Source organism: Mus caroli, unplaced genomic scaffold (assembly GCF_978045245.1).
Source record: "Mus caroli unplaced genomic scaffold, Mus_caroli_1 scaffold_4, whole genome shotgun sequence".
NCBI classification, from domain to species: Eukaryota; Metazoa; Chordata; class Mammalia; order Rodentia; family Muridae; genus Mus; species Mus caroli.
This window is the reverse complement of record NW_028227259.1, coordinates 97,455,415-97,468,024: the sequence shown is the minus strand read 5'-3', so window position 1 is coordinate 97,468,024 and position 12,610 is coordinate 97,455,415. Positions and strand designations below refer to the sequence as shown.

General features: G+C 40.6%; 1 protein-coding gene across 1 annotated transcript; it reads right to left on the bottom strand.

Annotated features, from left to right (window-relative positions):
* Positions 1-8,196: 8,196 nt before the first annotated feature.
* LOC147005212 (preferentially expressed antigen in melanoma-like protein 7) lies at positions 8,197-9,989 on the bottom strand. The gene is made up of 2 exons (XM_085836372.1): positions 9,397-9,989; positions 8,197-8,566 (listed from the first exon to the last, which is right to left on the bottom strand). Exons 1-2 carry the CDS (start codon positions 9,987-9,989, stop codon positions 8,197-8,199), a joined length of 963 nt encoding a protein of 320 aa, XP_085692498.1.
* Between the last annotated feature and the right edge of the window lie 2,621 nt (positions 9,990-12,610).

Sequence of the window (12,610 nt, the reverse complement as noted above, 5' to 3'; positions counted from 1 at the left end):
TCTTGCAACCATGATTAATTTGTACTCGAAAATATAACTAGATGGATATCCATTAGAAATGAAGCTAACAAAAGCTGAGCTTGTACTGATCCTTCTGGCAGTGGGAAATGGGCTGCAATGTCCTTATGTGTCATCAAGGTTGTTTAGCTCACCTGGGTCTCAGGGTGATTTTATTCCACGTTTCTTCTTTGGATTCTTCTGCCTTTCCTGGCAGCACACCTTGGTCCTTCAGGAAACCATTGATAAGAAATGCCCTTCCCTCTCCCTCACTCTTGCTCAGTGTTCCCCAGTTCAGAGTAAGAGGAACTTCCTCTTAAGGCTATAGCTCTTGGGTATGAAATACTTTCTTACTTCAAGAAAAAGATAAGGGGCACAGTCACAATCAGATTAGAAGGAAACCAAATTGCAGTAGAGTAAATTCTTCAATATTGTCCACTCCTAATTGCTCCTGGTTGAAGAATATCATTAATAGTGTCAGGGTCTGCGATGTTATTGTAAGAGGTGACTACTTCCTGAACAGAACCCCATAGCTCATGCATTAAGATCAACACTAAATGGGCTTCATGAAACTGAAAATCCTCTGTAAGGCAAATGACAGCATCAATAGGACAAAACGGTAGCTTATAGAATGGAAAATTAACTTTACTGAATGTATATTTGACAGAGTGCTGATATCCAAACTGTATAAACACCTCAAGAAATTAAACATCAGCAAACCAAATACCCCATTTACAAAAGGGGTGCAGAGGTCAACAGAGAATTTTCAAAAGAGGAATCTCTAATGGTCAAGAATCACTTAAAGAAATATTTACTATTCTAGTCAAATGCAAACTGAAAAGACCCTAAGACACCATCCTATACACATCATCATTGCTAAGATCAAAACTCAAGTAACAGCACATGCTAATGAGGATGTGGAGCTAGGTATACCATCCCATTGTTGTGAGAAGTGTGCAAACTTGTACAACAAATTTGGAAATTAATCTGGGTGTTTCTCCGAAATAATTCTACTTCAAGACCCTGTAATACCTACCACTCCTGGGAATATATTGAAAATATGTTCCCCCAGAGCATATGGACACTTGCTAAAGTACATTCATAGCACATTTATTCATAATAACCTGAAGCTGAAAGCAGCCCACCTGTCCAGCACCCATTGAATGAATAAGGAAAATCTTGTATCTTTATGCCATGAAATACCAATCAAAAATAAGGACTGTTTTATAATTTTCAGGCCAATGGGGAAAACTGGAAAATATCATTGTGAGAGAGGTAACCCAGACCCAAAAGAACTTGCATAGTGTATACTCAGTGATAAGTGAATATTACCCATAGAGTACAGGATAAATATACTATAATCCAAACACCCAAAGAAGCTAAGAATCAGTAGGGCCCAAGGTAAGATGATGATTGAATATCACTCAAAAGGGGAAATGAAAAGTATATCAATAGTGTTTGATTAGTGGGAACTATATGGGAGAGGGTATGGGGACAGGAGCAGTTTTGGGAATCAGGTGTGTTGGGAAGAGCTCTCTCCAAAGGACTGGGAGAGGGAAAATCCATCCATGTGGGGGCATCTCAGGAAGAAGCCAGAGACCTGGGTTGGGGCAGGCTGCTGGGAGGATAAGGGAGTGACCTTGGCTGAGACCCTACTAACTGGAGATAAAGACTGAAGTGGCCACCTCCTGTAGCCTATCAGGATTTCCAATGGAGGTAGGGAGACACCATCCTTCCCACAATAACTTCCATCCACCATTTTCGCTGCCTACAAGATATACAATCTAAAAGCTGGAGCAGAGATTGAAGGAGTATCCAACCACAGAGTGGACAAACTTGAAACCTACCTCATGGAAGAGAGCCAAACTCTGACACTCATGATGATACTTGGTTATGCTTAAGGACAAAAGCCTAGCAGAAGTTTCATGTGATTAGTTTACAGTTCATAGCATACCTTCAGTCACTTCCACCCCTCTCAATCTCTCCCTATCCTCTTCCACACTTTGCTTCCCATTCTCCTCAGAAAAGGAGAGACCTCCCATGGATAAATGTTAGCTTATCAAAGTGCATCTTTTTCAATTAAGGCTAGACAAGGCTGCCAAAGTTAGGGAAAGTGATCAAAAGTTAGGCAGCAGTCCGTAACAGCCCCCTGTCCTGTCGTTTCAGTGCCATATGAAGGCCAAGCTTCAGAACTGTTAAATATGCGTAAGGGGCCTTGGTCTGTCTCATGAAAGTTCTCTGGTTGGTAGTTCAATCTCAGTGATCCCAACTGTGGCTAGGTAGCTTGATTCTGTAGGTTTTTCTTTTGGTGTCCTTGACCTCTCTGGCCCCTTCAATCCTTCCTCCCCCTCTTCTACAAAATTCCCCGAACTCTGTTTAGCTGGGGTCTCTGTGTGTATTTCTATCTATGACAGTGTATTTCCTCTCCAAGGACAGCTGTGCTAGGCTCCTGTCTGCAGAATATCATTAGTGATGTCAGAGCTCTTGAACAGATTGGAAAAGGTGATGACTTCCTGAACACCCATGGCTCAGGCACTCAGTTCAACAATTAATAAAAGGGACTCCATTAACCAGAAAGTTTTTTGGATGACAATGGACAGCATTAGTATGCCAAAACAGCAGCCTATAGATAAAAAAAAATATCTTTACCAACTTTATATTTGTAAGAGTGTTGATATCCAAACAAAATAAATATCTCAAGGAACCAGATATCTACAAACCAAATACCCCATTTAAAAATTGGGTACAGTGCAAACTTTATATGCCTCAGTACAGGGGAACTCCAGGGACAAGAAGTGGGAGTGGGTGGGTAGGGGAGTGTGTGTGTGGGGGGGGAGAGTATGGTGGACTTGAAATGTAAATGAAGAAACTATCTAATAAAAATAAAATAAAAAAATAAAAATTGGGTACAGTGGACAACAAAGAATTTTCAACAGAGGAATCTCTAATGGTCAAGAACCAATTCAAGACATATTCTACTTTCCTAGTCAAATGCTGATTGAAAGTACTTTCAGGGCACATCCTATAAACATCAGCAAAGCTAAGATCAAAAACTCAAGTAACAGTACATGCTGTTGAGAATGTGGAGTAAGGGAGACAGTCTTCCATTTCTGATGAGTGTGCCATCTTTTACACCACACTTGTAATTCTGTCTGGGTATTTCCCACAAATAATTCTACCTCAAAACCCAGTTATATCACTCCTGATCATATACTCAAAACATGCTTCCCCATAATACAAGGACACTTGCTCAACTACATTCATAGCACCTTTATTCATAATAGGCAAAAAGTGGAAACAACCCACCTGTGCCTCAACCATAGAGTTGATAAAGAATATCTTGTACATTTATGCCATGGAATATTGGTCAACTCTTAAAAATAAGGAATATGTAATTTTCAAGAAAATGGATGGAACTGGGAAAAAGTATTCTGAGTGAGGTAACTCAGATCCAGAAGAACTTGCATGGTATGTAGTCACTGATAATGGGTTATTACCCATACCGTACAAGATGACCATGCTACAATCCAAGCACCTAAAGAAGCTAAGAAACAATAGGGCCCAAGGTAAGGTGATTGAATCTCACTCAGAAGGGTAAATAAAATCTCTATCAGTAGTGATTGATGAGAGGGAATTGTATGAGAGAGGGTAGATGGACAGGAACATTTTGGGGTATCAGGTGTGGTGGGAGGGGTTGTGGGGTTGATAGGTTTGAGACATAGAAAAGCAATCCATGTGGAATCATTATAGGGACAAGCCAGAGAGCTGGGATGGAACAGGCTGCTGAGAGTATATGGGAATGACCGTGGCTGAGACCCCAGCAGATGAGTATAAAGAGATGAAGTAGCCATCTCTTCTAGCCAGGCAGGATTTCCAATGGAGGGAGGGGGACACAAACCCACCCACAAATATCTCCATCCAATATTTTCCCTGCCTACAAGATATGCAGGGATAAAGATCAAGCAGAGATTGAAGGAATAAACAACCAATGATTTACCAAACTTGAGACCTACCCCATGGAAGAGAGCCAAACTCTGACACTCTCAATGATACTTGGTTATGCTTAAGGACTGAAGCCTTGCATACTGTCTTGTGAGTGTCTTCATCCAGCACTTGATGGCAACACATGAATACCCACAGCCAAACATTAGGCAGAATTCTGGTAGTCTTGTGGAAAGATCAGAGGAAGTTTAGAGGGAGCCAGATGGTGAAGTGATCAGCCAGGATTTTTACCAATTCCACCAAACACCAGAGCATATGGACCCAGTCCCTCCTGGAAGACAGAGTATGTCATGAAGCATGTAGGCAACCCTCCCTTCATGGATCACATTTCTCAGGAGAACCTCAGGGCACACTGTCTGTTGGCCACTTACAGACAAGAGAAATCCTTGCCACCTCATTCCCTAAGGCTCAATCAGTTTAAAAGTCATATTGTTCCACCAATGATATTGTGCCTAGTTGTTGTATAAAAACTGTCCAATGGGGCTGTGTGGAATCGACACCTCTTCTTGAGGAGCAGGACAACCCCAACAAACCGGAACAATAAATTTCTCTTGCTTTTTAATTGATCACTGACTCCGAGTCTTTACTTAGCAGTCTCTAGTAGCTATGGGTCGTCAATGTCTTACAATGGGGTCAAGTATACCAGAAGGAGCCCTACAGAGCTAAGCCATTCGGACCCATTGGGCGTTCAGAGAGACTGAACCAACCAAAGAGCATGCCATAGCCTAGACCTAGGCCTTCTACAGACATGGAACAGATGTGCAACTTGGTCTTAATGTGGGTATCCTAAAAATGAGATTGGGGGTTGTCTGGTTTTGAACTTTGTCTCTTCATTTGGAACCTTTTTGACTTGTCTGGTTTAGAGAGAGAGGATGCATTTAATCCTGATGCAGCCTGGTGTGTCAGAGTTGCATGGCACCTCTTAGGGGTGGGGAATGGGTGCGTTTCTTTCTCTGGGGAGAATGGGAGAAGGAAATGAGGGGAAATGGTAGAGGGTAGGACTTGGTGGAAAGAAAAGGCAGGAGGTGATCAGGTGGTAAAGTGAATACACAAATGAATTAATGAAAACAAAAAGGAATGATCAACAGGGAGCTAGATGTGTTAGCATTTAAACTTGGCACAAACTGAATAGAAACAAGTTTTCCTGAAACATATTAACAACATATATTCTCATGAGTCACTTATAATTACACTAAATAATCAGGAAATTTGCAATTATTTTGATATAAAATAAAGTTCTGAACATTGGTGTGAAGCTTTGTATCTATAGTTAGTATTTACTTATAACTGATAATTAGATTATGTCAATTTTACAAAGAATGTTGTTTCAGTCAGACATTTCCCTAAGACATAAATAGGCATGGTCATATTTATTTTAGTCCTTATCTCCCTCCATCTGTACATTGTTTCTTTCTCTTCTGTTATCAACATACCCTTAAAGTTCATAATATAGAAATCGTCTAGGTGTTTTTGTTATTTTGATTTTTATTTACCTATTTTGCACAGTTTTTATTCCGTTCCTGATCAGGGATAAGATGAAGTCAAGAGACAGCACAAGGAAAGTGCTCAGGGACTCTAATTCCATGTCAAGAAGAAGTTTCTAGAATATTTATATTAGGTATTTGATAAGTACATAGAATGATATCGAGTTTCTGCTCTGAATTCTCAACCTATAGGGTGCTGAGATAACTGCTACATATTATCACACCCTGTTTAATGTAGTTCAGAGATCCTGTGAATGGCTAGGTAAACATTCTATGAAATGATGCACATCTAGTCCATTCTTGGATATTGGTATTGCATTGACAGATCTACATAGTGACTATCTAAAAAAACCAAACAATCAAGCAAACCAGCAACACACACATGTACACAAAATGTTTGAATTGAAATGAATTAAAGATAATGTCAAAGTCAAAAGCTTTTTTCCAAAAGAGACTCCTGATTCCTTGTGATTCTGTGTCCATAAGTGCGTTTACCATTGTCACACATGGGCCTGTAAGAATCATCCCTCATTTAGCAAGAGCCCTGGCTGCTCTTTCAGACAACTGGAGTTCAGTTCTAGACAACCACCTGGTAGCTGACAAGAATCTATACAAGGTTCTGATACCTTTTTCTGTCATGCAAGGATACATGCAACTAGAACAGGAATATACATAAATGTGTACAGAAATAAATGTTGTACAGTGACAAACTCCTAATTTCCTCTCACTAACCCATGGTGCAAGAGGTCAACTTCTGGAGCCCAGAGCACCCTACACTATTGCTCACCAATGGAGCACAAAGGATTTGCCTGAAACTCCACATGCTCTCTTCACAGAGCCACACAACTGCTACTGATCAACATCACCATTTTAATTAATTGGGCCATTTTTTAATTCTTTTGTGAAATTAAATCCATTTTTATAGACATCTTCAGCTCTTTGAATAGCTACATGTGTATTATGTGGATTTGTGCATGTGACAGGTGGGATCCACAGAAGATAGAAAGGAGGGTCCTAGCACCTGAAGCCTGAGTTCCATTTGACAGCCACATGATTATTAGCTCTGAAACAGAACTTTGTTTCTATGCAAAACCAGCGTGTGCTCCTCACCTATGAAGAGTCTCTCTCCATCTATGGGATGTTTGTGTTAAGAATATGAAAGCATGTTAATTGTGTGAAAATCTCAGGTGAGTTCACTGGTCCTAAGGAACAAGGTCAGGAAACTGGACATTTAGACAGGGAGACGGGTTGTGGGGGGAAGACAGGAAGACGAGCCTGAGAGAGGTATGTTCTTTAATTTTTCTCTTCCTCTGTACTTTAGGCCAGCCTAGAAGTTCATATGTTTCCCACCATAGCTGATAACATTATCCACCTTCCCAAGATTATGACCTGGACTTCTTTCCAGAGGGCGATTGTTGCATAGTGTTTAAATTTACATGCTTTATTCAATTTGGACAATGGCGATGATATTTAAACAAAGAACTCATGTTTTCAGTGTTAAATAAATATAGAGTAACACATTGTTTTATTGAGAGGTTACTATACAGAAAGTAGATATAATGAGGAGGCCAAGGGTGATATTTTTCTCTCTTGTTTTCATTGCAAATGAAGGCTTAAAATACATTTTTTTTTGTACAGTAAATGTTTTATGGAGAAGAGAGACCTGCATTTCACTGGATATCTTTAATTAAATATGGGTACTTCATAAAGTTTTGTTGGAAAAAGGAATTGGAATAAGACTTTAGGGACATGTGGCATAACAGATGAATATAGTGGTTCCATTAGTCATCTCTTTAAAGCTTTACAAAAAGGTCAAGATTACAGTGCCAGACTGGAAATCCTGTTTACTTTGCACTATGTTGTCTTCTTCACTTTAGGCATGTCTGATGGTTCCAAGGTGCCTTGTGCTTTGAATGTACTAGATGTTAATTATCTGTGATCCTTTTAATTCTCCTTCATAGTAGGTGTGTCTATGTTGCTCCCATTAGTTTAAATGTTTTGTGCATGTAACTGTTCAGCCACACAGGTGTGTTTTACATGTATTTCAGGCAAAGGACAAGTGAAAGAAGTATCAAGAAAACTTTCATTTTAATGTAATATGTTAATTTCAACAAGACCTTTGCTTCATTCATGAAATATCAGTGTCTTTCCATTTCTCCACCCATTGAACCTTCCTGACCCTGAACCTGGTAGTGAGGTTGGTAACAGTCAAAGACCACACTGAGAGAACATCCAGGTTTATACGTATCCAGGTTTATAGATATCCAGATTAGTTAGCCTGTTCAGGGAGAAGACATGTAACAATGACAAGCTGTGTTTCTGACTCCACTAGGCCCCTGTTCCCACAGTCCATCCAACTGTTCCCCATGTCAAGCTCCGTTTCCAAGATACCAGTCAATGAACATCCTTTAGTTTCTAACCATCTGAGCAGTGTCAGAAGCCACAGGCTCTGAGTTTCCCAGGTGAGAAATGTGTCACAAACCTATTGTTTATTTGAATCCAGAACTTTCCCAATTTATTGCCAGCAACAACAAGGTGTAGACACTTGGTCAAAGACCTGGTGCTCCCCACATGTATGGCAGATATATTTAGCAAAGTAGCTGTTCTTGGTCTGCCTAATTATCCTCAGTGTATCCATGAGATCCTGACAAAGTTGGGCAAATCTTTCTATAGAGACATGACCCAACTCATCATAGCACTCCAGAGGAGCAGGCTATTGTTCCACATTCATCTTGCCCCAGTTGGCTGTGTGCCACAAAAGGTCCTTCAGGATAGGCATGGAGAAGTCATTGCTGTAGAAGTTGACATTGGAGATCTGAGAGAATTGTTTGAATGCAGGTAGGAGGACACTGAGCTGGGAGTCCTTCATTCTACACCCCTGAAAATCCAGAGTCTCAAGAGTGCCTACCACTTTCATGAGGAGACTACTCAGAGGTGTATGATTTAAATCAAGTAAGGGCACCCCTCTCAACTTCAGATGTTTTAGCTGAAGGAGGTTCTGACAGCAGTTGAAGGAATTCAAATCTCTCTGTGAAATCAGGGAGTAAGTAATGGAGAGGGTCTTCAATGATGTCATCAGGCACCTAGGGATAAAGTAGACAGATGGTTAGATCTTGCAAATAGTCTTGCAGGGGTTTGACTGGGATATACAAAGTTGTAGAAGGAACCAAGTACCCTAGTGTCAGTTTGACTAAATGGTCAAGGACATCATTTATGATGCTTCCTTTTGGAAACTGCTCAGTCATGTCAACCTCACAATTTATCTCATGGCCTTACTCTAAACCTGAAAACTAGTTTGTCCTCTAATCCCAGAAAGCACACAGAAGAAATTCCATCCCAATAAAATTCTGACAGTATCTCAATATTTGCTGTGGGCTCACTGAATCTGCATTATTCTCTCTCATTATTATCAAGTATGCAGTCATACTTGCTCTTATGACATCCCAAGCTCATCCTCATGTTCCATGCACTCAGCACTACTTAGGTTCAAAATATTTTACCCATGGTGACTGGGGGAAGATAGAAGGCTACTCTTCTAGTTCTGAGCATATAACTCAATTTCACACTGTGCTAATGAGTACCCTGACTCCTCACTACAGACTCCTCTTCCTTTCCATTTGATTATGTGGGCTTGATTCCAGAAAGAATGACATCCTCTTCTTACTAGTTCTGACCTACTCTTGACACCAAATCACTTCTCTATATCATGAGTGCTCATTTCAGATACTGATTTAACTTGTAAAATTTCCCTTGTATATCTCAGTGAACATGGAAACAAGAGACTTCTTTCAGAGTCTTATGAATCTCTAAATGTTTGTTCCTAGTGAATGACTGGCATCACGTTCCACTAATCTTTTAGATAAGACAGACAGATTTGCTGTGGTAGCTGATCCAACTGTCTATTCTTGCTTACCCTAGGACCTGATTCCTCTGGTCTCTGAGAAAATAGATGTAGAACATGAAGAGATGCAGGAGACAGTTGAATTTGCAGAACTGAGAAATAAACTTGTTGATACACTTGACTTTTCCAACTCTTGTACTATTGATAAAAGGAAAGGTGGTCTTGTGAAGGGGTGCCAGGAAGACATTGTGAAGATTTCTCATCTGCCCTAAATAGGGGGCAAAATGTGCCAACTCTAACAGAGTCCATTCAGTATTTAGTTCTAACTCCATGATGTGCTCTGGATCAAAAACATGGAAGATCTGTCTGAGAGCTTTTATTGGCAGAGCCCAGATCTTCATCTTTGTACAGCAGAAATATAGGGATCCCTTTCTCTCCTGGGCCCATTTAAAAAACCATGCTTCTGCTTCATCAAGGCACGACCTGATGCACAGGTCAACTGTTACCTTCAGATGCTGCCTCACTGCATATCTGGAATGGACCTTCACGGCTTGCTTTTCATTCGAGATTTCTGCTGAACAGTCACTGTCCTCTGAATCACTGCATATGTTCCAGAAGTTATGGTGCACCTTTCGTAGGTCAAGAAACTCTAGTTTTTTCCTCATGTAGGTGAAATATAAGAATGATGGCAGACCCTGAATTAGCTTTTACTACCTATGTCTAAACTCGGCTCTCTTCTCTGCTAATTTGTATGTTTTTTTCAGGACTTGATATCCAAGTTGGACTCAGGCATGCTACAGAAGCTTTCCTGTGCTTCTGTACACATGAGTACTTTTCTTTCAGTAAGGTACACTTTGTTTCTCCTTACTTATATTCTAAGTTCTTGTGGGGATGTCAGGGATAGTCTCATTCTACTATGAGGCCACATTTACTCTAGTCCATATTCAAATCTAATCCATACCAACTGTGTTAGGTACAAATACCTGTCAAGAATGCTGTATCCCTGCCTGATGATGCCATCAGAAGCATCTGATCAATTTATGACAAAGCTAATCTCCCTGACAATGTCTAATGTGTACTCTTCTGCTTCCTTCTATAGTACTTGGAAATTGCTTACCTGGGGTGAAACCCTCTTGTTTGATGAATGTCTACTCCATCTAGCACAGCTTGCAATGTTTCCAGGTCAGGAGTCTTCATCAATGCCCCCACATGGAGACAGCGAAAAGGCCAGTCTATCACCAATGCCTTTATGAGCTTGATATGTCTGCCATCAAAGGCCTCCTTGAACAGTGCTGGGAAGAGTCCATGGGCCATCTCCTCCAGATAAGATGTGCCTAGAGCCTCCTCTTTCACCAAAATTTGAATTACCAGCTTCTGGAGTGTGGGTGGGGTGTGAACACTCATCTTCTAAAGGTCACTGTGATGGTTTGTATATCCTTGACCCAGGGAGTGGCATCATCTGAAGGTGTGGCCTTGTTGGAATGGGTGTGTCACTGTGGGTGTGGGTATAAGATCCTCACCCTAGGCCTGGATGTCAGTCTTCCACTAGCAGCCTTTGGATGAAGACATAGAACTCTCAGCTCCTCCTGCACCATGCCTGCCTGGATACTGCCATGCTCCCACCTTGATGATAATGGACTGAACCTCTGAACCTGTAAGCCAGCCCCAATTAAATATTGTTTTTTATAAGACTTGCCTTGGTCATGGTGTCTGTTCACAGCAGTAAAACCCTAACTAAGACAGTCTCCAATCAGATGGATCCTAGGGAAGGAGTCAAAATACATATACATTTAAAACAAAGTTTATAAAACTTCCTCACCACATTAACCACTAAGCTTATGAGTTACTGCTCAAGCAATGATAGAGACATCAATTTACCTCTTCATCCTAAACTGGTGATGGAAAGACAGTCCCTCACACTGGCATCATGGTAGTTTCTCTATCATCCAAATGGGTATATAATTTTTGGATCAAAAATTTTGTTTGTGACACTCTTTAATAAAATAAAGCATGAAAAAAATATTGAATTGACAAGACTCTGAGGACTTAATGTGGATGGCCCAATCCAAAATGTGCAGCACAAGGGAGACAGAACCTTAAGAGCTCAGCCCCAGTGGATAGGCATGTTCTCCAGGTGAGGGAAGGACACAGTCACCCATCTCAACATTTTTAACCTAGAATTGTTCCCATCTAAAGAAAAACATGGACAAAAAAAATGAATCAGAGAATGAAGGAAAGATCATCCAGAGACTGCCTACCCTGGGATCCATCCCATCAACAGACACCAATCCCTGACATTATAGCTGATGTCAAGAACTGCTTACAGACAGGATCCTGGTATGGCTGTTCTCTGAGAGGCTGTGCCAGCATGTAAGACAATTGCAGACACTTATAGGCAGCCATTGGACTGAGCCAGGGGAACCCAATGGAAGGCTTAGGGAAGAACAGAAGAGGTGAAGGAGATTGAAACCCCATAGGAAGAACAACATTATCCACTAACTTGACCCCTCAGACCTCTGATGCATGAACCACCATCCAAAGTGCGCACCTGTGGAGGCTTGTTGCCCCTGGGAATGGGGATGCTAGAGGGGTGATTGGGGACTGGGTGTGGGTGTAAGGGAGTATTGTCTTCAAATCCAAGTGGATAGAGGATAGTAGGGGTGCTTGCAAAGGGAATACTGGGAAAGAGAACAACAATTCAAATGTAATTAAATAATCAACAAAAAAAGGAAAAGGGAAAAAGGAAAAAAAAACAACAAAACATCCAATTAAACAAAATGCAACAAACAACAATCGAAAAAACTACAAACACAAAAAAGTCAATATTGATCTACTAAGCATCATGATGGCAATGGGTTCCTATAATTTTCATGGTTTCCTGGGTCCCTAATGAAGACCATATCAAAAAATCAAAGCTATGTGAAAGTGATGTAAGGCAAAGCCTAAGGTAAGACATTGAGTAGGTACTCCAAGTGTAACTCCAGCTATTGTGAGTTAAAGGTGTTCAAAGATAAATGGTCCCCAGATCTCCAGGTGACTCACAAAACCAAACACAAACATTTGAGTGAATGGAAATATGAGGGAAGGCACTAGTAATCTTAGCACTGAGGAGGCTTATGAGGAAGGTTCTTTTTTCTCAGCTTACCCAATGTCACATGACCATTTCTAGGAGAGGTTAAACAAAATAGAAAGACATTCTTAAAAAAAAACAACCATAATAATGAAATCAACTGGTTAACATATACATTTGTGATGAAGATAAAACTTCATTCAGAATTAAATCCCA